General features: G+C 42.0%; 1 protein-coding gene and 1 long non-coding RNA gene across 7 annotated transcripts in view; one reads left to right on the top strand and one right to left on the bottom strand.

Annotated features, from left to right (window-relative positions):
• The window catches only part of FNDC3B (fibronectin type III domain containing 3B), a 351,431-nt gene that overhangs the window by 288,659 nt on the left and 36,923 nt on the right, over positions 1-25,849 (top strand). For all 6 annotated transcript variants that reach the window (XM_029939870.1, XM_029939867.1, XM_029939871.1 and 3 more), the window contains 11 exons: positions 971-1,095; positions 2,546-2,720; positions 4,457-4,543; positions 5,954-6,092; positions 9,185-9,256; positions 11,269-11,387; positions 13,140-13,245; positions 14,148-14,320; positions 16,626-16,739; positions 17,064-17,213; positions 21,525-21,805. In XM_029939870.1, coding sequence (XP_029795730.1) covers positions 971-1,095; positions 2,546-2,720; positions 4,457-4,543; positions 5,954-6,092; positions 9,185-9,256; positions 11,269-11,387; positions 13,140-13,245; positions 14,148-14,320; positions 16,626-16,739; positions 17,064-17,213; positions 21,525-21,805 — 1,541 coding nt within the window. The remainder of the gene's footprint in view (positions 1-970; positions 1,096-2,545; positions 2,721-4,456; positions 4,544-5,953; positions 6,093-9,184; positions 9,257-11,268; positions 11,388-13,139; positions 13,246-14,147; positions 14,321-16,625; positions 16,740-17,063; positions 17,214-21,524; positions 21,806-25,849) is intronic.
• LOC115292020 lies at positions 19,476-23,838 on the bottom strand. Its single transcript, XR_003908759.1, has 4 exons — positions 23,669-23,838; positions 23,247-23,310; positions 20,887-21,076; positions 19,476-19,557 (listed from the first exon to the last, which is right to left on the bottom strand). It is a non-coding gene; the product is annotated as an uncharacterized LOC115292020 (long non-coding RNA).

The raw sequence follows: 25,849 nt of genomic DNA, 5'->3' as shown, positions 1-25,849 counted from the left end.
ATTCATAGAAGTGAATTCAGCCATTGTTCCACATGCTTATCGGACATTCAACTCTGCAAGCAGTGACTGAACTCCCTGATTGTTCAGAGCACTATTATGAGGGAAGCAGATATGGGCAAGAGGGTTCAAAGGCATGTGACCCATATTTAGGGATCAGTGAGAAATAGCTCACCATTGCAAGAATACAAGTGTTCAAGAGTTGGGAGCGGGAGGCAAAGTGGGAAAGGAGAGAAGACCGGGGAGGGCTTTTCTAGCCACACTAAGCTGCATAGACTGATCGCAGGTGCACAACATTGACTGTGCGTTTCCAGAACTGTTGATCTCCGCAGTAAGGGCAGTCTTGTTCTTGAGTTGGTCAGATTGGGCAGTTTGACCAACCCAAGTGAAGAAGATCTTAGAAATGGTACATGGGGGTGCCTGGGTGGGTGGCTCAGTCAGTTAAGCGTCCAACTTCAGCTCAGGTCATGATCTCACAGTTCATGGGTTCAAGGCCTGCGTCAGGCTCTGTGCTGACAGCTTGGAGCTTGGAGCTTGGAGCCTGCTTCAGAGTCTGTGTCTCCCTCTCTCTCTCTCTGCCCCTTCCCCACTCACACTCTATCTCTGCCTCTCAAAATACAAAAATGAGTAAACAAAAGGAAAGAAGGAAGGAAGGAAGGAGAAAGGAAAGAAAGAGAAAAAGAAAGAAAGAGTCCTGAGAGGGCCTTTTCTTATTTTGTTAACCAAAGCCACTTTAGAAGCACCACAAGTACAATGCGTTACTTACCTCAGTTATGCCTTTTCTGTAGTGTTTTATGTTAAGGCTGACGTTTCATTGTCAAGTGCTTTATGGGCAAAGGAACACTCCCCTAGAAGCTTTCCTCCTGGTTTTGTTCATGCAAACCAGGAAATGAAACAATTATTCAAAACGCCTTCCTTGTTGTCCTATTATATATTTTTTAATCGTGTGCGTTGTTTCACTGCTTTCTTTTAGGGAAAAAGGAACAGCGGTTTCAGACAGTGCTTCTTTGGGAGTCAGAAGCACTGCAAGTTGACAAAGCTTTGTCCGGCAATGGGGTACACGTTCAGGCTGGCTGCTCGGAATGACATTGGCACCAGGTAGTTACCCTTGTCCGCAGCTGTTACACTTTTCGTGTGGTGACTCTGCGTCTTCCTCTTGTGTTGCTGGAAGGCGGGAAGACATCCACTGCCTCCACACTGAACCAATTTGAGGTTTTCCTAGAGGGAATCCTAATGAGAGAGTCGACGGCTTCTGTGCGGCCTCTGCACCGCCTCACGCGCTGTAATGCAAACACCCCACTAGGGGTCTCAAGAGTCAAGCTGAAGGTAGCTGGTTAGGTTTTGAAAGAAATCCCTCTTCTGAAGGCCGCATTTTTTTTTCAGAACACGTGCTGTTTCCTTTCACTTTTGCAAGCTACTCATTCACCTGCCTTTTCCAGTTGTATCTGAGTTTGCCTGACAGAGAGGAAGGGGTGCCGGGCCAGCATTGTTGTCAAGCCCAGGGCAGGTACTCCCAGGATCGGAGAAAACCTGGACTGGCCAGGGCACCGCGGCTTGCCTCCGAGCTGCAGAAGAAAGGCAAGAACAGGTGTCCAGTGGAGCGTCTGTGGATTAAAGGCGCTTTGAAAAACCATATTTCAATTGTACTTCCTGGGTAACTCTTGATTAAGGGAAAAATCCTTCGTCTTTCATCACTGTTCATTGAAAATCTTAAAGGTTCAGGACATTATTGGTCCTCAAGCTTTTTTCCAGCCTCAAGAACATCACAAGGTTTTACAGCCCTGTCTCCCCACCCATGATAGCCGTTGCATTTTTAGAGTCTACTAGTTGAAAAAGTCGTAATGATAAAGGCTTCAAGAGGTTGTAAGTGAATTGGAAGCACCCATGAACTTTCCAAAAAAAAGCCCTGTCTATATTTGTAAAACACTTACTTCATCAGCAGACAATTATCTGTGCTCACACTGATTGGAAGTTTCCTCGGTGGCTGTGGGTCATAGCTTAGTAACACTGCCCAGTGTTGTGCTTTCTGCTGGGTGCTTTCAGGGGGAAATCAATTCTTAAGAATACTGTCCCTTGATGTGTGCTTTTTTGAGTAGCAGACTGAAGTGGGGAACCAGGCAGACCAGAAGTTGGGGTAGGGAGCATCACATAAAGGATACTTGCCTCGCTTTGTTTGTTGAATCTGTCATGCCCCAGACTTTCCAACCCAAGCAAGTTGGGGACTTAGCCTTCCTCTTTTAAAATGCCAAGACCCCTGGGGCACCTGGATGGCCAAGTCAGTTAAGCATCCAACTTCAGCTCAGGTCATGATCACATGGTTCATGAGTTTGAGCCCCACTCATAGAGCGTCAGACTGTGTGCTGACAGCTCAGAGCCTGGAATGTGCTTCAGATTCTGTGTCTCCCTCTCTCCCTCTCCCTCCCCCCTCCCCCAGCACTCTGTCTCTCTTTCTCTCAAAAATAAATAAACTTAAAAAAAAATTTTTTTAATGCCAAGACTCCTCATCATGGTCCTAAGTGTGTGTCTTACTGGGTTTATCTCTCTGTAGTGGTTATAGCCAAGAGGTGGTATGTTACACATTAGGAAACATTCCTCAGATGCCCTCTGCACCAAGACTTGTTCGAGCTGGAGTCACATGGGTCACGTTGCAGTGGAATAAACCAGAAGGCTGTTCACCTGAGGAAGTGGTCACCTACACCTTGGAAATCCAGGAGGATGAAAATGTAAGCTTAGCAGATTTTGTACCCTTGCATGTGTTTTGTGTAAGTCACTTTATTGTTAATGTATGGACACCATCAAAAGACATTAGCTAGGTAAGTTCAAAACCAAACTCCCAATATCTATTGCTACCATTACCGGCAGCCACCTGTCCTTCCCATAGCCCTCTCTATCTCAGAGAGGGACATTCCTGTCCTTTTGTTTGGGGAAGCCAAAAAATTCAGAATTGTCTTTGAACCAACCCATCTGTATAATCAGTCAGCAAATCCTTTTCCATCTTTCTTCAAAAATTAACCAGAAATCTGGCCATTTCTCAGTATCTAAGACTACTACCCTTTTGCAAGCCACCATGATCTCATCCCTGGGAAATTGCAGTGGTCTCTTTAAGTATTTTCCCTGCTCTCACCCTTACCATGCTATAGTCTGTTCTCCACACAAAGCCTGAGTGATGTGTTCAACAGAGTAGATCATGTCAGTGCTCTGCCTACAACCCATCCTGTCTCTGGGCCTTCACCCACTTCAGAATTTTTCTTTAATGCCCTTGTTCCTGCCCTTGTGTGTTTGAACACACAAGCAAGCCCTGGCCTCAGGGCCTTTGCAGTTTCTATGCCGTCTAGATAGAAGGCCCTTCCAATTAACTTTGACTCTTTTCCCTCATTTCCTTGAGGATCTCTTCTCACAGTTTCCCGAGGAGAGCCCTTCCCTGGCTCCCTTGTAAAACGGTACTATCCAGTAGAACTTTCCACAATGATGGATGTGTTCTGTGGTTTGTGCTGTCCTATAAAGGTAGCAGCTAGTCGTACATGATGATTGAGCACCTGACATACAGCTGTGGGCCCAGGAAACTGAATTTTTAGTTGTATTGAGGGTAAATTTAAAGGCCCCATGTGGCTGCCTTATTTACACTGCATGGCCATAGGGTAGCCCCTCCCCAGATCCACCCCTCTGTCTTTTGACCCAACCTAATTTTTTTGGTCATAGCACTTAATACCGCATAAAATGCTTCATAGTTCGATCTGTGTTTCAGTTTTTAATCACTTTGTCTACCTGGCATGTAAGTTTCTGGTGGGCTGGTCTTTGTTCTTGGACAGTGCTGAATCCCTAGAACACGGAAGGAAGCCTGATGCATAGAAGGTGGTTGGTATATTTGATGAATGAATGGTTGCACAGCTGAGTGAGAATACTACTGAATGGATTCTGTACATTCAGCTTTCAGTGGGAGATTTATCCTCTTAAAAGGATCATGCCTTTCCGGTCCCAGGTGTCCTTTTTTCCTTGGCCAGAAGAGGACACTGTGTGGTCAGAAACCTCAGCCACTGTGTCACATAGCACCTTGCAGCTGGACAGTGAAGACTTCAAATGAAGGGGCTTTTTTTTTTTTTTTTTTTTTTCATAATAACATTAAAAACATGTTTTTAAACTACATACTGCTTGGTCACTTAGTACTACTTGGTGGTTTAATTCTTTCTTGAAAATGTGTTCTCATTCACGTTAGTATTAACAGCCTCACAATAAAGTTTAACAGACCCAGCAGAACTCACAATGAGAAAAAGTTGACTCTTTTACCTAAAGCTCGAGCACCACATGCAGCTCCGTGGACTCTCCTACTCCTGTTTGCCACGGCTGCCAGACAGACCTGTGGCTGCGGGTGGTGATGGAAAACAGGAAAATCTTATACATGAAAGTATTTCATGCCTGGATTTCATGATACTGATATCTCTTTCTGGCTTTGTTTTTTCAGGATAACCTTTTCCACCCAAAATACACTGGAGAGGATTTAACCTGTACTGTGAAAAATCTCAAGAGAAGCACACAGTATAAATTCAGGGTGAGTCATTCGTTTTGATACCTGAAGTGCTTAAAAAAGAAACTGGTTCATGTTTTACCCATTTGCCATTTCAAATAAACTCCATAGGTTAAGAAAAATTTTAAGTTCCCCACACTTTACATTTTTAAAGTAACACTTCCAAAATGCACATCATATTTTAATTTTAATCTTTTTGAGAGAGAAAGCTACTATCTTATGCTGTAATAAATTGCATCACAGCATGGCCAGATGCGCTCACCCAGAGCACCCAACCTGAATGCTCAATGCACCTGTCTCTCCCCCCACTCTTCAATGTTTCTCCTTTTTATTACATTTCTTTACATTTTCCCTCTTCTTTGCTCTTCTGCCCATTTTTTTCCCTTTTCTCTTCTATTATTCACTCTCCCCCTACCTAGGCTTTGCTTTGGTTATTAACAACCACCATTAATATCACCATAGGACTTTGTGTTGTAAGGAGAAACAGCTTTGCAACTATTAAGAGAGGAAAAGCAAGGGCACCTGGGTGGCTCAGTTGGTAGAGCATCCAACTTGGGCTCAGGTCATGATCTCATAGTTCACAAAGTTCGAGCCCCACGTTGGTCCCTGTGCTGACAGCTCAGAGCCTGGAGCCTGCTTTGGATTCTGTGTCTCCCTCTCTGCCCCTCCCCTGTTTGTGCTCGCTCTCTCTCTCTCGCTCTCTCTCTCTCTCTCTCTCTCTCTCTCTCCTCTTTCCCTCTCTCTTTTCTCTCTCTCAATAAACATTTAAAAAAGAGAGAGGAAAAGCAGGACACAGCATCCTTTGCCATGGCACTATTTATTGATCCACGCACAGCGTTGGGTTTCCTTATAGGACTGTGTGCATTTTGGAGAGAGAAGTTTATCTTCTGATTCTACTGTCCTTTCTCTAATTTGGAGGCCAAATGATATAGCTTGGCATGTAGTAATCATTCAGTAAACAGTTGTTATATCATCAGGTGAAATGTATGACTATTTGAGGATGATAGTTTCTGATATTGAACAAACGCTTGCCCTTTGGTGCCAGCTAGAACACAGGTAGGTATACTGCTAGCATTTCTCCACAAGGTGGCATTGTCCTACTCTTAAATACGAAGGTTATTTTTACCTGCTTTCCCCTCCCCCCAGTTTTTTTCTACAAAACTAGGTGGTAACATACTGGTTTTATGTCTTCATGAAAGGGTAAAAATGTCTTTAGCTAAAACCCACCTTATTGTTTAATTTGTAATTGTTTAACTATCCAGAAAATATGCACTCCATAAAGGAAATACTTGTAAATCAGTTGTTTGAGATTGAGAGAGAGAGGAAATGTCTATGTGAATTTACAGATGCCTTAATCTTGCCTTGGTAAAAAGTTGCCATTTCTTTGATACAGGGTATCTAAAGCATGTTAATATTTTGTCCGTTGTGTTATAGCTGACTGCTTCTAATGTGGAAGGGAAAAGCTGTCCGAGTGAAGTCCTGGTGTGCACGACAAGTCCTGACAGGCCCGGGCCCCCCACGAGACCCCTCATTAAAGGACCAGTTACATCTCATGGCTTTAGTGTCAAATGGGGTATGTTATGCTATTGCTGCTGTTGCTTGTTTTTGATAGATTTTTTTAAATTTTTTTTAATGTTTTATTTATTTTTGATACAAAGACAGAGCATGAGGCGGGGAGGGGCAGAGAGAAGGAGGCACAGAACCAGAAGCAGGCTCCAGGCTCTGAGCTAGCAGGCAGCACAGAGCCCGACGTGGGGCTCAAACCCATGAACGTGAGATCTGACCTGAGCCGAAGCCGGAGGCTTAACTGACTGAGCCACCCAGGTGCCCCTTTGATAGATTTTTAAAAACGGATTTCAGTTTTTCAGTAGTGGCAAACCAAAATAAGATATAAAAGCTATTATTTGTGGTAGTTTTACAGATTTAGAATATGTGTATGAGAGGGGTGCCTGGGTGGCTCAGTCAGTTAAGCATCTGACTGAAGCTCAGGTCATGACGTGGGTTCAAGCCCCGCGTCGGGCTCTGTGCTGGCACTGAGAGCCCGGAGCCTGCTTTCCATTCTGTGCCTCCCTCTCCCTCTGCCCCTCCCCTGCTCATGCTGTCTCTCTCTGTCTCTCAAAAATAAATACATGTTAAAAAAATATATTTAAGAAAAGAATATGTGTATGAGAAATATCAGAGAATTCCACTGGAATTGTCCATTTTACAAGCATTTTACTTTATGATTTTTTCCTGTATTATTTTGCCTCCTATACTTTATTATTGATTTGAATGTAGTAATTTCTGAATATATATTCATTCTTCAGTAGCTTGCCCATAACAAGGGTAGTGATATTTAATGTAAATAATGGATTTATAAAATTATTATTGAGAATAAATTTCAAACTTTAGATATGTCATCATAAGTAAATTTTGATATATAGAATGTTAAAATTAAGAAAAAATATGAAAACTTTCATTTTTGTTGTTGTTTGTATGTAACCAGAAGTTTAGAACTTCAGGACTTTTTATTTTTTCAAATGTTTATTTATTTTTGAAAGAGAGTGCCTGTGGAGTGAGGGAAAGGCAGAGAGAGAGGAAGGCAGAGAATCTGAAGCAGACTCCACACTGTCCACAAAGCCCAAAAGGGGGCTTGAACTCATGAACTATGAGATCATGCCCTGAGCCAAAATCAGACGCTCAGTCAACTAAGCCATCCAGGCGCCCAACTGACTTCAGGAATTTTTCATATTAAAGTTTATTATATGGTATTTGGGGGTATCTGGTGGAATGATATTCTGGCTCACCTCTGCAGCATGGATATTTCAATGAAGTGAACACCATTTGAATGTTGTTAAAAGATTTGCAATTATATGTAAAACTGTTAGGATGTATATAATTATCATTAAAGTGTCATAATAACATTAGATTCCTGAAAGGCAAAACAAAGAATGAAAAGATTAAAAATAAGATTTTGCCTAGCAGCCAGGCAATGTAAGGGGAATTTAAGATACTATTAAAGGGGCTCTTGACTGGCTTGGTCAGTAGAGCATGTGACTCTTTGTCTCAGGGTTGTAAGTTCAAGCCCTGTGTTGGGTATAGCGATTACATAAAAATAAAATCTTTAGAAAAATAAATAACATTTTTTTAAAGTTTATTTACTTATCTTTTTAGAGAGAGAGCAAGAGTGAGGGAGGGGCAGAGAGAGAAGGAGAGAGGATCCTAAGTAGGCTCCGCATTGTCCTTGTAGAGCCCCATGAAAGGCTGGAATTCATATACTGTGAGATGATGACCTGAGCCGAGATCAAGAGACAGATACTTAACCTACTGAGCCACCCAGGGGCCCCAACACAAAACCTTATTAAACTGTTATTGGAGATCATCCATTGAGACATAAAACTGTTTCAGGTTACCTCATAATTTTGAGGCAGAATTATTAGGGTATCTATTTCCTTGGAGGATAGATGTGATTAAGAGAAACCATAAAAATCTAGATGTGCTTGTTTTGCTAGCTTGTGAAGCTTTTTTCTCAAAAAATCCTAGAAGGTCCTGTAAGCACTAAATGTTTACTTTCGTTAGCTATATGCTATCATATTTAACTTTATAATTAATGTTTTAAATCTCTCTTAATGAAATGTATATACATTCATAGAAATACCAAGCGAAAGAAGGCCAATAAAGTTCCTGTCTATATCTAAAATACAGAAGTGGCAGAACTAATAGTAGAGGTCACTTCTGCGTAGTCTTGCATAATTACAATGCAAGGTATTCTGCTGCTCAGAGAAGAAAACTTTCGTGGACACAGAGTGAGCAGTGGAGTAAATAAATACCCACAGTCTACAGGGCTCTGGTAGTAAGCCAGCACCCCTTCCTCAGACCACCTGTTTGGTGCACTTTCTTATTGACCCACAGCTTTGGTTGTGTATCAGATTCACCTGGGATATACGGTGCGCTTAGTGGCAAACCATGATGGAACATGTGTATTAGGTTTTGATGTTTTATTTATTTTATCTGTAAATTTGTCACTTTTCTTCTTGCTCTATCTCAAGAGAATCTGGTCACTGGTAGTCTAACTGAAGTAAAGAATAAAATAATAATAAAAGAAATATAAGGGCACCTGGGTGGCTCAGTCAGTTAAGCGTCCGACTTCAGCTCAGGTCATGATCTCACGGTTCGTGGGTTCGAGCCCCACGTTGGGCCTGTGCTGACAGCTCAGAGCCTGGAGCCTGCTTCAGATTCTGGGTCTCCTTCTCTCTCTGCCCTTCCCCCCTCACACTCTGCCTCTCTCTGTTTCTCAAAAATAAACAAACATTTAAAAAAATTTAAATATATATTTCATCTTACATAAAAATTACTGAATATTAAAGAGCAGGCTTCAGAATTCTCAAAGTGGATTTATTAACCCTTAGAAAAATTAATTCATAGTTTCAGTTTTGCTCATGTTTTACTAAATAACTTGGACATTTCTAGCCCTAAGAACTTCAAATAATATGATAGCACTCAGGATTTCTTGGTGATTTTGTTTGTGTCTTTCATTTTTAAAGAATAATACAGTAATTATTTTACCTTTTGCTTAAGTCCAGAATTAAGGCAGTATAATGTGACTTCTGTTCTGTGTTCTAACAATATTTGTTAATAAAAGTCTATGCCCTTTCATAACTAATAAGGCATTTGCTTACTCTCCAGATCCTCCCAAGGATAATGGTGGTTCAGAAATACTCAAGTACTTGCTGGAGATTACTGATGGAAATTCTGAAGGTGAAGCTTTGGGAAATTGTTCTACTCAACTCCAGTAGCAACCCCTATTTTCTAATTTGATAAACATCTGTATAGTAATAGCGGGCAGTCGTTAATTCTAATAGTAGTGCTATGACAACAAATAGATCTTACTCATGTATTCATAGTTTTTATAGTTTTCTCTTTTACACACAGCCTCAGGGATCAGGGTATGTTTGAAATGTACATTTTTATCATGGTTTAAAATTTTCCATGTCCTTTGGTTTAAGCCAGAGGTCCTAACTAATTGAATAATTAAATTTTGATCCCCTCTCTTGGCACATTGTCTGGAAATTCTTACAATCAGGGAGAGTGTCAGAAGCAATCAGCAGGAAGGATAAGGTGGAGAGAGCAAATGAGTTCAGTAATCTACAAATTCCCACGTACAGCGATGGCAAACAAAACATAGTATTCTCATGAGCGAGTGACAGTGTCACACTTTCATGACAAGTTCAGCAAATGCTTCTCCATCTTCGTGACATCTCAGTCAGATTGTCATCACTGTTCACTATGTGGAGTAAAGTAATACAGTGTTAAAGGTCAGATTCCTTAAGTAGTGCTTTTAAAAATACTCCAATCTTTTTTTTCTAATAAAATTCATTAGGCTTTAGTAGAAAACAAGGATAGCCATCAGAACTTTGAAACTGGCATTTCTCACTACTCTGATAATTCATAACAGTGACGTTTACAAACAGGCAGCCCAGGTGTGTGCGGGTCTTTTGCCCTTTACCACGGTGACCACCTGGAGCTCTTTGGTTTCTGCATCAGTTGGCTTCTATTTTAAACTAAGAACATAAGAATGCTTTGAGGTGGGCACAGCTGTTCTTATCATAGCGTCCTATTCTGGGCTAAAAATTTGATTTAGTTTTTCACATTAAAGACCTACTGAAGAGGGAAGTCAGGTGTGTACTGTGGCTTCTTGTGACTCTCTTGACCACAGGTATCAAATCAAAATAGATGCCATTCTCTACGTGAAGTTCCCAGCTTTGCCAGCACATAAAGTGGGTGATTAATGGAATCTTTTCAGTCGTCCTGTTCCCGTGTGCCTCTTCCCAGGTTTCTAACCAGTGATGTCACAATAATGCTTTTTAATATCCACCCACAACCCACCACCTATGGCCCTGGTGCCTGTGACTTCATTGTAAATCTGTCCCAATAAGTGGCCGAGGGAAACTTGACTTTAGTGAAGTGACTTTAGTGAAATGTCTTGGGTAATGGGGTAGAAATACTTTCCTGGAAACAACTGCATGGAGAAGAGGCTTCTGTGAAATAGTCCCCTGGACGTGTGGCTCTACAGCGAGGGCAACACAGAGGAGGGACGCCTCCGGCAGCCCAGATTTGGGAGGCGGGCGGCCGGCGGTGGGGGGGAGGAGGGAAAGTGCCCCTCCCCCCGCCCCCAGCCTTGTCCCTGGTGGCATCAGCCTCACCAGGCAGTTAGGCCGTTTCAGCAGCCCGCCTCACTTTCTTTAATCCCGAGAAGTGGCCAGATAACTAGGTCACCCTGAGTGCTTCATCTTTACCTCGTCACCCTCCCAGCCATTTTTGTCTCTTATGTGAGCTCCATGAAGACCGCAGGTTAGAGGACTCTGTGCGTATTGGAGGGATGTCACTCCCTGTGACCTCCAGGCACTCGAGTACAGGAGGGACTCTTGCTCCACCCCGTGCTCTGTCCCATTCCTCCCCCCACCACCAACAACAGGTTTTGTGTGGTCTGCAGCATCCAAGCCTCCTAGTCAGCAAATGTAATAATGGTGGTATTGAGTAGTCTGGCCTGCAGGACTAAGTATTAAAAATGACTCCATGTTATTTTATATATTTAACTTTGTGAAGGAAAGGGAAAGAAGGTCATTGGCTACTAAAAAAAATAATAATAATAATAGGAGGAGATGCTGGTGTTCATGGAAACCACTTAGAGCTTGTCCTCTTCAGGAATGGTTGCTATGATTACACTTTTTACGAAAGGCACAAACTCACACACGGGTCTTATTTTACAGCGAGCCAGTGGGAAGTGGCATACAGCGGATCGGCCACAGAATACACTTTTACCCACTTGAAACCAGGCACTTTGTACAAGCTCCGAGCCTGCTGCATCAGTACTGGTGGACACAGTCAGGTTGGTTTCGTTGTGGCATCAGAGCGAACCTGCCAGGTCAGATTCAGACAACCGATCTGTAATATCAGAATAAAATTACTCTCTTAAGATGTATCGCCATAGCGCAGCCTCCCGTGGCATCACATCAGGAGGGGAAAACGAGAGTGTTTTCAAATTGTGCTTTAGAGGACATCAAAGATAGCCCCACATGATTCTCAGCTGAACTGTGGGATTGTCAGGCACATTTGTCACTTAGTTATTTCTTGGAAGACTTTGGCGTGATCACATGTGACACTTGAAAATTGAGTGTTGTCTGAAATTCATATTAGCTAAGTCAGAAGAACCTGAGTAATTGCATTGATAGAAAAGCATAGAATTTAGAGTCAAAAAGATAGGACCTCCTGTACAGCTCTGCTATTACCAAATCTGGCAGTTCTGTGAGAATAGGAGACACACCTTCCCCAAGGTGCTTTACTGCCATCTGCTGGGAAAACCATGAAAATCTAGGATGACCGAGCTGAATGACCCCATTGCAGTTGTGCAGTGCCCAACTTACACACCATAGGCAGCAGTGTACCCCTTGTTCTCCGCTCTTTATTTGACCTTAGCCCAGCTAACATGTCAGGAGCCTTGGTTTCAACCACACAGGGTTCTCACAGGCTTAAAATAATCTCGGAAATATACAGGGAGTGCTCTAAAAATCAGATATAAATAGCTCTAACGTGCATCCAGAAAATGAATGAAAGGCAAGATAGTAAAAAGCCATTTCATTGTAGAGATGTTTAACATCACAGTTTGAGACCGTTCATGGTGAGAGAGAGACTGAGACTGAGAGATGGTAGCATATAGCTTTGTGCTGGGTTTATTTTTCACAAGAAGATTTGCCCTTAGGGTGCTTGGCTTTGCAGTCAGCAGTCAGCACACCTCCACTGGTGTCTCGTGTTTATTCTCCTTCTCCCACAAGGATGGCAGTGCTGTGACGTGTAGGCTACCTGCATAGATGGACTGTGTGAACCGAGGTCCAGTTAGACCACTGTCCGGTCCCCGAGCTCTCTGGAGTGCTTCCCTGGGTGGGGCGTACCCACATCCAAGCCCCAGAGTGTCGGCAGGCACCTCCTGGGTGAGGCGCGGCACAGACGTGGTGCTGCTTGGATGTAGAGAGTTCCTCTCCTCGAGGTGCTTCTTCTCCGGAGAAAGGAGAAGTCTGGCCGAGCTGTGTAGCTCAGCCTTGTCTTCTCCTATTGCAGAAGTCGACCTCCACATCCCCAGCCTTGCACAACCAGATCCTAAAAGAAGGCCCACTTAATTTAGCATTAAAAAAAAACCCTGCTGGTTAATGTCAGACTCAGTTGATTAATATTGAATCTATTTGCTCTTCTGCTCTGTATGTGATGGTTCCACCATTTATAGCACGATTTAAAAGTGTCATCCAGCTGTTGTTTTGCGTTTTCTTCTGTCCCCATGGCGGATCTCTAATTTTAGTTTAAAGGAAAGCAATTGTGTGCTTAGAACACACGACCCATGTCTACGAATCTGACCTCAAAAATAAGCATTTTAACCAGTGCCAAATGCAGTGTGTGATCACACTTAACACACACACATGCACACAAGAGAAGACGTTACAGCACACAAGTCATGTGTACGCATTCAGCGTGGGACCCCCCCCCCCTTTGGGCAGCATGATTGGCTACAGGGTAGAATCTGCTTGGGATGTAAAGGTCTAGTGAATTCACAGTAACTAAGAGACGGTTCTCTCCGGTGTTTCTCCTGCAGTGCTCTGAAAGTCTCCCTGCTCGCACACTAAGCATTGCACCAGGTCAGTGTCGACCGCCGAGGGTTTTGGGTAGACCAAAGCACAAAGAAGTCCACTTGGAGTGGGGTGAGTGAACAAATCTTCACGTTGACATTGACAATTGGGGCAACTGGAGATGGAATTTGAGATTTCATGCCTTGTGATTAAGTTGGCCGTCTGCTGCAAAACCATAGTCTTTCCTGTTCACAATGCCCATTCCCTATTTGATTTGTGTCGGCTCGGGTTTGTGTTCTCCTGCGCTCCGCTGCTCATCCTCTTATTCCTGAGGGCGCTGTACACACTGGGCATCCTCTGTCTGTAGAGGGCACTTGCCTAGGAAATCTTCCAAAGCAGCCAGTCTTTCCTGGGAATTGATAAAAATGAAGTTGGGTGCACTTCAGAGGTTAAAGCGAGAAGTAGTTCGTAAGGTAACATCCGATTCTCCTCGTCTTTGTCACGTGTGGGCCCTGGCGCTTGGCAGTATGCGTTCGAGCTATACAAGCATTTCCTGTGGTGTCAGCAGTTCACAGCATGTAAAATTGCAAATTTAACCCTGCAGAACTCTGTCAGACTCTTTTTTGCCACTACTCATGTCTACAACGTAATAAGATATTGTGCCAACCTTGGGTCATTTATCTTGATTCAACATGACCTGTGGTTTTAAGTTAAAGAGATTTTCTTCCCTCTGTTTCTTCCGTGCCTTATACTATCGACATTTGCCTAATGGTTCTATCATTTTCAAATTATTTTATTAATGTAATTGACTATACTTCGATGTAGTTTGAAAAGCATCGATAACATCATTCAGAAACTTTTTCTTCCATATTGCTTTTCTTTGGGGGGGAGGAGAGGGTTCCTTTTTCTGTAGGAGAGATACTGAGGACCAGCCACCCACATGATGTTTTGCAAACCTGGTGGAAAACCAGGTGTGAGTTGGCTAACTGGAAGCACAAAAACGTTCTAAGATGAAAAGCGTTCTCCATTCCCAGATGTTCCTGCCTCAGAAAGTGGCTGTGAGGTCTCGGAGTACAGCGTGGAGATGACAGAACCGGAAGACGTGGCATCGGAGGTGTACCATGGGCCAGAGCTCGAGTGCACCGTGGGCAACCTGCTCCCTGGAACCGTGTATCGTTTCCGGGTGAGGGCTCTGAATGACGGAGGGGTGAGTACAGGCGTGTACACCAAAATCAAAATGCCAAGGCGCTAACGCTTGTGTATCCACCCCCCGGAACCTCCCCAGCAGTGTCTATCCAGCCTTGACAGCCATTAAGGAAGGGTATGTGGAACCTCATTTCTGAACTGATACATTGTTGTGACTTCATATTGACCCAGCATTGGAAATTTCTGTCTTCACAGCATTCTATTAAAAAAGAGTTCAAGGTTAATGAGAACATCACCCTTTTGCTGCTTTGAGTTGTTTTCAAAATAATTTCTTTCTTGCTCATTGACCATTCTAATTAGTTATGGGAAATTAGGACTTCATAGTAACTTCTTTACCATATTGTCTAAATTACCCAGCAATATCTTAGGTCAGTTTTTAGAACTGGAGTGGGGTAGAGGCCAAGGAGGCCAGCTTCTTGTTTTTGTTTTGTTTCAAATGAAGACTGGAGAACTCTTCTCGCCCATCATGGATTGAAAGTCGGTGTCTGCATTACACCCATATTTTAAATCATAGGGTGATGTGAGTTTTGAGGGGTGGGATTCATGATGAGAACAAGGTAACCAGAAGCTGTCTGGCTTTCTGGTGCTTTCTGGTGTGGGCTGCTGTTGTACCCACCTGTCCACCACCTCCTCTGCCCAGGTATACTCGTGATTTGTACAGATGAGTTCCATGCAAATAAATGGATACAATTAATTGGTGGGATATTTAAAAATAAGAAAGCACAACTGACATGAGCATGAAGTTGGCGGTGATTTTCTCTCGTTCTCGGTAGCCCTGTGCAAGCCTGGCACAGGGACATGTGTGGTCTCCGGTCCATTTCCTGTTAGCTACACTGACTGTGAAAGCATTTGCTCTGAAATAGGATCTCAAACATTTAGCAGGAGCTGGATTCCTTCTAATTCCCAGTTAAGAAAGAAATTCAGACATGGCACAACTATCTAAATTTAAAAAAAAAAAAAAAAAAAAGGAAAGAAAAAGACCAGCGTGGAACTAAGCAATAGAATGTTTTGATGAAAAGATAAGAAAGCTGATGCACCTGAACTTACATAAGTAAAAAGTGCATGGAAGGTGATGACCATAGATGATGCAGAGAATGTTTTACTGGTGTTTTTGCTCTTTTCCCTGTCAGGTGTTTGGGCATCTCTGCTATAACAAAGATAAATGTGGCACTCTATTGCTCTGAGTTTTACTTTCTGTCTTCTTTCACTAATTTATCATCCAAAAATATTATCACCAGCCTTAATTTATTCCTGTTATGTTAAAAGTTAACCAGGGGCGCCTGGTGGCCCAGTTGGTTAAGTGTCCGATTTTGGCTCATGATCTTGTGGTTCATGAGTTTGGAGCCCCACATCAGGCTCTGTGCTGACAGCGCAGAGCCTGGAGCCTGCTTCAGATTCTGTGTCTCCGTCTCTCTCTCTCTGCCCCCCTCCCTCCCTCTCTCTTTCTCTCTCAAAAATAGCATAAACAAAGTTAACCATATATCTGGCTGTGAGCTTCTCTCCCATCAACCCCACCCCAGCCCCACCCACTGGGGCTTATTTTTAAGCTGTCTTGGAAAATCTGAGAGGTTTTTAGGTTGTTGGGTTTTTTGTGCTTTTTTTTTTAATCTTTTTTTCCCCATTTTGGAAAAACATAGTCCTATACTTCATTAGTCTGGAAATTATTTTATTCTTTGCCCCAACTACTTGTAGTATCACAAATTCCACTACTAAAATGGGTACTTATGGTTCTCTCTTGCAATGATGGTGGTCAGCTCTAAATCACGTGGTCACTGAAGGCAGCGTAAAGAAAGGAGGAGTGCAGGTAGTTGAGATGGTGATGTCACCCTGGGAACGCACTAACAGGAACATTCATTTTCCAAATAGCAAACACCAATATGTAGAAGAAATACTCAGAATTTGATAACCACCAATTTCTAGTAGATCTTGGTGTGCTAAAAATTAAGCTGCAGTGTACATCTGACTTAATTTTCTTTGATATCCTGGGAGAAAGGTTGAAACAGAATGCCATGTTGGGTCAAAAATCAGCATGTTTTTGTGTCTGATGTCACAATAAAGGGAAAATGTTTGGTAAGCCAACTTTCTGATCCTTTTGAATAAAAAGAATATACATATATAATAGACATTCACCCCTCAGAATGTGTGTAGGAAAAAACGTTAGACACATTCAACGGAACGTAAAAACCATTAGGTAATATTTTGTGATCAATTGTACTGATGATAGTGTTAGTCTGGCCCTTATTGGGTTGTAAGCTCATGTGTGTTCACACTATACATACAGGCGTGTGTGTGTTCTTCTCTTTCAGTATGGCCCCTATTCTGATGTCTCAGAAATTACCACTGCTGCAGGGCCTCCTGGACAGTGCAAAGCACCTTGTATTTCTTTTACGCCTGATGGATGTGTCCTAGTGAGTTGGGAGGTAAGTCAGGCATGTGTTCTGCATCGATTTCCATTTCTTTATCTGCCCCCAAATGCAAGTTACAAGGAACTGACAAAGCTATAATTCACATGTAGGCAATTTTACACATTAATCTCTCTTGGTACTTATATCATTTAGAGTTGTGGAAATGTTACCACTTGTTAAAACTGAGAGGAAATCAAGTACTTCTTTCATGCCTTTCTTTTGTGTGTATTTGAAATAAACAAGGGCATGTTGCTCTGTTTCCCAGGTTAGTTAGTTGAGCACAAACATCATGGGATTTTCTTCTCAGTGAAATTAATGACTTAAATCTCTGCTTTCCAGAGTCCGGAAAGCTCTGGTGCCGATATCTCCGAGTACAGGTTGGAATGGGGAGAAGATGAAGAATCCTTAGAACTCATTTATCATGGGACAGACACCGGCTTTGAGATAAGGGACCTGTTGCCCGCTGCTCAGTATTGCTGCAGACTACAAGTAGGTTGGCATGACTCCGATGTTACCCATAAGCACTGGTGTTCCATAAAGGACTCTGGGGCACGTACCCAAAAGCTTGTGATGGAAGAAGCTGTCAAGATGGATGATATGGAATGAAGAGTCCTTGTAGATGAAAATAAATTGAATTGTTTTGGTCTTATAATTAATTCCTGCTTCTCTGGGAGGTCCTGCAGCAGAAGAACAAACTCCAATTCTGCACCACTCTCATTTTCTCCACCTTTGTGTTTTGCCTGTGACCTCCCTAAATAAATGACCAAGTCTAGGGCAAAGGTGTCACGGCTCCTTAGGAAAGGTTCCTTCCTTTTTTTTTTTTAATTTTGTGTGTGTGCGTGTGTCTTTTTAGAGAGACAGAGAGACAGTGCGAGCAGGGGAGGGTCATAGAGAGAGGGAGACACAGAATCTGAAGCAGGCTCCAGGCTCTGAGCTAGCTGTCAGCACAGAGCCTGACGTGGGGCTCGAACCTGAGCCAAAGCCGGACGCTTAACTGACTGAGCCACCCAGGTGCTCCGGGAAGGTCCCTTCTGTGTGAATTCACCTGAGATGCATGTTTCAGTGGGAATGGCGCTTAGAACTGGCAAAAGACACAAGATATATATGCCAGTTGTTAAATGGAGCCAGTAACAAATGAACTAGTCTGCATTAGATTACAGGATCCAATTCCCACTTCTCAGTGACCATTAAAAAGACTGGCTATCTGTAAGCTTCCACTTGGGAGTCCAAATGAAATAACATCAAGCCTTAGTCTTACCCCTAAAAAGTGACAGTAGTCAGGAGTTTACTTTTATTTTATTGAATTGGATAAGTGGTTATTTTTCCCCCATTGTAAAGCCTTAATTGTCCTTAGGAAACAGGGTTCTTTGTCCATTTCTTTCCATTTGTTTAGTAACATTTTTTGAGCACCACTTTGTGCCAGAATCAAAGGGTGATCAGGATGATCAAGAGGAGAGATACAAAGATTAGTCAGATGTGGTTCTTGACCTTGGAGAATTCTGTCTTCACACATGTTTAGATTTAGACAGATAAAAAAGCAAAGATGCCCGATTTAGGTTTCCACCTGATTTAAGTCATGAATCAAATTGCTAATTACAAATCCATCAACCTATCAGTGTCTCTGACCTCTTTCGAGAAAATAGTCCCTTCATAAATTAATTTTCCAGATCAACTGAAGCTTTTCTGTTAAATTCTGAAGGCTGCTTTGTCATAAACATTCTGATTAAACTCTTTTGTTATACACCTTCCTTCCTTCTTGAGTGGAGCACCTGGGACATAATTAACTCTTCGTCAGTGAGTCAGGGTCATGGCACATTATCTGATCTTTATAATAGCAGTGCTGAGTCATTGGGAAAAGGTTATAAAATATGTGCTACACTCCTGTTTTTGGAACAAGACAGGATATAAATAAAAAACTGTCTGCCACCACAGGAAAAAAAAACTCACTATGCTTTTTGAGTTTTGGTCTCTACTTAAAACATTGTTCTTCTTTTTTCCCCTTCAGAGTATATGTTGTTACTTAGCACTGACTCCCCAAATGGCATTTCAAAACATACATTGAATAGAGTATAAATAGAGCCTGCACAGGAATCTTGCCTCCCTGCTTTGAAAGTAAGGAGTAGAAAATATTTTCAGATGTCCATACTTGTTTGTCATAAAATGAATCATACCCTGTGAAGGGGATAGTTCTTTTAAGACCACCATCACTATGCAAAAGAAGTACCATATTGCCAAAAAGGGGTTTTCTCAACCTATATTGACTTACTTGGCACATACAGACCAAATACAAATTATTTTCGTGAATTAATTTCATTTAACCTACTGCAAAGTCAGACAAATAGTCTTTTGAATGTTTGGCATCTTAACAATTAAATCGTTATAATACCTATACTGTATTTTATAAACATTGGGTATAACATTTCTTGTTTTGCTCAAGAACTTTTGAACTTTCATATGCTTCCTTAAGGGTATTTTAATTAACAAGTCCCAAAACAGTTCTGTTCACATGAGGCATACTGTATATTATGGACATGCTTTTATTTATTTTGTTAAAAGATTCTTCTGAGAGGCTCCTGGGTGGCTTAGTCAGTTAAGTGTACGACTCTTGATTTCAGCTCAGGTCATGATCTCAGGGTTTACAAGGTCAAGCCCTACGAGCACTCGCGCTCTCTCTCTCTCTCTCTTCCCCCAAATAAATAAATAAATAAATAGAGATCTTCTGAATTGTTTGTATTTTTTTTTTTGAAAACTGGTAATAATAAGTAGTATAAATCAAGAAAGCATTTCCTATGAAATGAAGGTAGTAAAAGAAAATGGAATCCAGTTTGGAATCCTGGAATAGAAAATATTACGGGAGAAATTAGTAAGGTTTGAATCAGATCTCTATGTAGTTAATAGTATTGTATCAATATTAATGTTGTGGTTTTGATTGTTCTCTAGTTATATAAGGTGCTCATATTAGGGAATGCAAGGTGAGAGATGCACAGGAATTTTTTTGTGCTATTTTTTGCAAATTTATTGTAAGTCTAAAACTAGTTGAACATTTAAATAAAGTTGTTTCGTTTTTTTTTAATAGAAAAGAAAATGCTATTTTGCTCTGGTCTTCCCTAGAAGGGATGCACTGGCTATTGACCAGGATTTTCTATCTTTACAATGATCCTATGAATTACATGTTACTGTCCCCATTTTACATCTCAGCAAACAGGCTCAGAAGATATTTGCCTAAGATCCCACAGCATACATACATATGTGTATGCATGCCTACTGACTGTACAGTTGTAAATAATGGAATGAAGATTTGAACTGAGCTCCAACTGTAAAAGCCATGTCTTTTCCTTCTGTTACATGGTTGACAGAAATATTGGGCTCCGTGATGTTTTACTTTTCCACCCGTGATAAATTTGTACTAAAAAATAAAATCTCTAAATATATACTCTTAAAGTAAACCATGACATTAAAATTCGACCCAAGAGAGAGGTGAAGTATTGTCATGAAATGGGAGTAGATACAAGAAAATATTACAGTAGAGTTTCAAAAGTGATTTGTTAGCAAATGAATGCTCTGAACTTCTTTGAGATTAACAGTAATAGGTAAGTGTTATAACTTTGGTTTTGAACCTTTGATTTAAGAGCTCAGACTACTTTAGTTACACGTAATGTGTTCTCCTAAACTCTCATATCAATTAAATGAGAACTAGGTTTTAGAGTACATTCACTTTTTTTTAATGTTTATTTTATTATTTTTGAGAGAGAGAAGAAAGAGACAGAACTTGAGCAGCAGAGGAACAGAGAGGGAGACACAGAATCTGAAACAGGCTCCGAGCTCTGAGCTCTCAGCACAGAGCCTGATGCAGGGTTCAAACTCACAAACTGTGAGATTGCGACCTGAGCTGAAGTGAGACACTTAACCAACTGAGCCACCAAGGTGCCCCTGGAGTACATTCACTTTTGTACATTCACTTTTTTTATAGGGAAAAATATGTAAGTTTAATAACATTTATTGAACACATATTTTGTATCAGATACTGTTCTAGCTGCGGGGGGACACCACAGTGAGCTGAACAGACAACTTTTCCCTTATGGAACTTACATTCTTATGGTGGTGATAAACGTTGTGATGAAACATAAAGCAAAGAAGGGAAATAGGAAATGAGGAGGCTCACCCTGGGTGGGGGTAGTGTCACATGACCACAGATGTAAACATGGTGTTCAGAGAGGGCTCACTACAAGGCAGCACTTGAGAGAAGACGTGTAGATGATTGAGCAGGCTGTGCAGAAGTCTAGGGAAAAAGGCTCCTGGACAGAAGAGCAGCAAGTTGCAAAGGGCCTGAGGCAGGAGCAGACTTGGTGTCCCTGTGGAACAGCAAGGAGCATAGTAAGTGAGGAGGAGACTAGTAGGTGATAAAGTCAGAGTGGTCTTGGATAGGCATTTCTCCTTCACCTGGAAGACAGTAGAAGACCACCTGCCATTTAGTGTCCACCCCACACAGTTATTGTGAGGAGGCCACTGATACTGTATAACCTGAAGTGCACTGTGCAAATGCTAAGTGTTGTTTTAAAATTATGCTTCATAAAAGGTGACGATGGTGATACTGTCTTTTGCTTTATTAACAGAAAAGGTGTCATTGGCAGTTTTTTGGAAAGTGGTCATTAAAGTTGAACGTTTTCTGAGATTTCTTTCTACCCATGTTTCCAGAAGTAAATTATATATTGTGTGAGATTTCTGTAACAGCACGTAACTGGGAGGCTTCAGAATTTCCAGTGGGGTAATGCGGACTTTGTCTTGCTGTTGTCTTTTTAGGCTGTCAATCAGGCTGGAGCCGGACCGTGCAGTGAGCTTGTCCTTTGCCAGACACCAGCATCTGCCCCTGATCCTGTCTCCACTCTCTGCGTCCTGGAGGAGGAGACCCTCAATGCCTACCCCGATTCACCTTTTGTGTGCCTTGTACTGAACTGGGAAGAGCCGTGCAATAATGGATCTGAAATCCTCGCTTACAACATTGACCTTGGAGACACTAGCGTCACCGTGGGCAATACCACCACCCATGTTATCAGAGACCTCCTTCCAGAAACCACCTATCGGTGAGTGCACGGAAGCAGAATAAAGCTGCATCAACACAACAGCACTGGGAGCTATAGACCTATCAGGTTCTAAAGGCCAAACGAGTGAAATCTAGTCATTCTTAGTTAATATATTTAAGAGTACTACATGCGAATATACCTTTTTTTTAAGATATTTATTCAGTTTTGAAAGACAGAATGCAAGTGGGGGAGGGGCAGAGAGAGAGAGAAAGACACAAAATCCAAAGCAGGCTCTAGGCACAGAGCCCAGACATGGGGCTTGAACCCACAAACTGTGAGATCATGACCTGAGCTGACAGACATTTGACCGACCACGCCACCCAGGCCCCCAGTAAATGCAAAGTATGCAATGCTTTGTACTTTGGGAGTCTGTTACAGATTTATACAATTCCTAACCCTTGAGGGGGAATTTTACCTACTGCTTTAAATTAGTTCTTCCCTCTTGGTCTCTTAGCAACCACTTTTCCTTGTACTTTTACTGTGACTATGTCACTCTGTGGACATCCTCTGTCCTCACCATGGACTTGCCCACCTCTGAAGCTGGGCTCCACCATTCTTTTGATTCCGCAAAGCAGACTCAATGTTACAAAGCATTTATGATGTAGCTTTTTACTCAACTTTCACAAGGGGCCAGAGAAAAAACGTTGCATTACACATTACTGAGCAAAACTCAATTAGCATCTGCATTCTTTCTTTCCCCTGGAGTTCTTTCAGAACCAAGCACCTCACCTTCCAACTTTTCTGTACCTCTTAAAATTTCAATTCTTTTAGCTCCATCTAAATACGGAGTTGCTTTGACTCCCTCACAACAAAAAGTGTATGAGTAGTGTAAGAAGAGCCCAGGAACAGTCTGTGGTGACCCAGGTCTTTGTCAGGTCACAGACTGTGCTCATTTACAATGGTGTGAAAGGGAGACGTAGGAACTGCAGTTCAGATCTTGAGTTGTGCTCATCGCCTCGGCTAGTGGTTATGTGCTGTGAACCTCTCGCCGTGGTGCTGGGTGGCGGAGGCGAGCCATAGCACCCTGTCAGCCACGTGATCATGGGGGCCAACAACCACTCTGTCCCCATACAGCCATTCTGGTTTTCACCTTCAGTACAGTACTCAACATGTTATTGGGAGACAGTCAGTACTTTATTATAACATAGGCTTTGTGTTCGAGGATTCTCCCCAACTATAGGCTGATGTTAAGTGTTCTGCACGTTTCAATTGGCTAGGCTAAGCTACCACGTTCAATAGGTTCGGTGTATTAAATACATTTTTGAATTATAATATTTCCATCTTATAATGGGTTTGTTGAGATGTAACCCCATCGTAAGCCGAGGAATATTTGTAAATGTTTCTTGAGGAAGGAAGTGTAGAATATCGATTCAGATTCAGGTCATTTTTATATCTATAGGAAGGAAGGTTAGGGAAGTATATCTTTAGGAAGGTTACTTACCATCTCTATGTTTCAGTCTCTTTTTCCATGAAATGAGGACAAGATTCTATCCCTCATAAGCATACTGTAAGGAGTTAATAAACAAATATTAAGTGCTTAGAACCCAGCAGTATGTATTAGGTGCACAATAGATACGCATTGTAATCTCGGTCGTCATCAATGTTGCCATCCAGCAAAAGTGGTTCTTCTTGGGGTAGGACAGAGGGAGTAAAGGACAGGCGGACAAACTTGCTGCCAAAAATGAAGCTAAAAATGAATTTATCCTTTTGCGTATTTTTTTTCTACTCTATTTTCTAGTTCTATAGTCTGATAGACTTTTTCATATTCCCAGAAGCTGAAGAAAGAAATCAGCTAATGCATTTGAAGATACACAAGTTCCATCTTGCCAGATCATTATCACCTTTACTCTTTTTCTTACATACCAAAACTGTTTTGAATAATTCACATAATTTGATTTATTTTACTTTCCAAAACAATGATGAGGAAGGAAGTTCATTTTTTTCCCTCTTCCATTATTTAAACAAATCTCTTGGGGGCGCAGTATTATATGCCCTGTGGGTCTGTGAAATAGTGATAGACTGGCCTTGACCTCAGAGCACTCACAGTGTTGAGGGACACTTAAATGCAATAGCAGCATAGTAGTAGGCTATTGTGACATCACGGGCTAAAAACAACACAGTATACAGAATTTGGTGGTGTTTCAGAGAGGAAGTCCCAGGGTTCAGCATGATTGGGATGGTTTGAAGTGGGACTTGAGACAGAAACTAGATAAAGGTGGACATGACTTACAAAGATGAAGAGGCCAAGGGCATTCTTTCATTTATAGACTTTTAGCCACTCTCAAAAAACCAACCTTCACTCTTGTTTACCAACCAAATGCCAAGTGCCTGTTGTGTCTAGACGCCAACCAGGAGGTCAGGAAATCCAGAAATGACTAACCCAGACCTTGATTTCAGGGAATTGCCCCAGTGATGATGCTCTAAGGAAACCTCACTGTGAGCTGTATCTCTGAGGAAAATGACTAAGTGAATGTCATTCTCCAGCTGCGCCGAATGTTGCCTGACCTTAATCCCTCAGGGCCAAAAATACAAGGAAGAAGCCACACTGGTTCAGGGAGTCACTGAAGGGTTTTGTGTCCATTCTGATCCACACCCGTATCTACCCCAGAGTGGAATCAAACCCTCAGGTCAGTCCTCTGAAGGTTTTGGATCAGAAATCATGAAAGGCCTTTTAGGGCAAGATGTTAGCCTGTGAATTTTGTTCTAGACACGGTGCCAGCTGTAAACTTTAAGGTTTGTGGAAGGATGATAATGGAGGAATGCTGACTCTTATTACTCAACGTACAGTCGATTGACTTCTAGAAAGACACCTAGAGCTCACAGACTGGAATGAAGGAACAGATCCAGGGAATCTTTGATTGATGCTCAAATGTCGTTTACAGTGGAAATTATCAAACAAACGTCCACATGTTTAAAAGTACCTCATAGGATAATTCTATTTCCTTTTTTTTTAAGTTTATTTATTTTGTGAGAGGGAGAAAGCCCAACATGGGACTCAATCTCACTAACTGAGAGACTACGACCTGAGCCAAGATCAAGAGTTGGATGCTTGACTGAGCCACCCTGGCTCCCCAGATAATTGTATTTTAGAGAGTACGAAATGGTTTAATAATGAAAGGACTATGGAAGGATGAGGTCAGTTAGATTGAGGGTGCCCAGCTGGCTCCGTTGCTGCCTTCATTACTGAGTTTCCTATAACCTCCTCCATCCTCTTCATCAGGTAACTTCTGCTTCTTGACGGACTCTGTAATGAGCTGTGCCTAGACCTCCGGGAATGGTCTGGTTGGCTGGCTAAGAGCAGAGCAAGGCTGTCACCTTATGTGTTCTCCATATTGAGCAGTTAGTAATGTTGCCTAAGATTACTTTTTTTGGCAACCTCGTTATCGTCTGACTCATACTGAGCTACCAAACAACTAAAACTTAAGGTAGCTTTGTTTGTTACACTCCTTTATGCTCCTTTTGCTAGTAGAACAGTGATGAAAAATAACATCTATTGAGTTCTTACTGTAGGTCAAGCACTACCTTAGCCTGTCAAAAAGTGAATCACAAATCACTCTAACAAGATGAGGTGAGCTTTATTAGGAGCAAATTCTAAGTAGTTCAGAAGTAGCAAACAGCTTGACTTCAATCCTGGGTCATTTGCTTATGTCTCTGTGACCTCTGGCAAGTTATCTAAGCTCTCTGTGCCTCAGTTTTCTGATCTGTAAAATGGGGATAATAACTTGAGCTACCTAGTAGGTGTGTCCTAGAGGAGATTCCAGGCACCTCATATGGGACCTGACACATGATAAGTCAGCACTCAATAAATTATATGTTGCAATATTTGCTAGGGAAAAAAAGAGCTGGAAAGTGGGTTGTGACCAGAATATACGTGGAAGTGTCTGTGAGGATCCGGCATCATTTCATAAGCAGTGGAGACAGGTAAGGTTGTCTTGTCTGTCAAAGGTAGATCTAAGTGCCTGGAGACAGAAGGGCAACAGAGATACCCCAGGAACCGTCAGGAGGAGTAGCTTAGTGGAAGGGATGGATCTGAGCCGCCTCAGG

Source organism: Suricata suricatta, chromosome 5, assembly GCF_006229205.1.
Source record: "Suricata suricatta isolate VVHF042 chromosome 5, meerkat_22Aug2017_6uvM2_HiC, whole genome shotgun sequence".
In the NCBI taxonomy this organism is placed as follows: Eukaryota; Metazoa; Chordata; class Mammalia; order Carnivora; family Herpestidae; genus Suricata; species Suricata suricatta.
The sequence above is the reverse complement of the archived record's forward strand: the minus strand, read 5'-3'. Positions and strand labels throughout refer to the sequence as shown.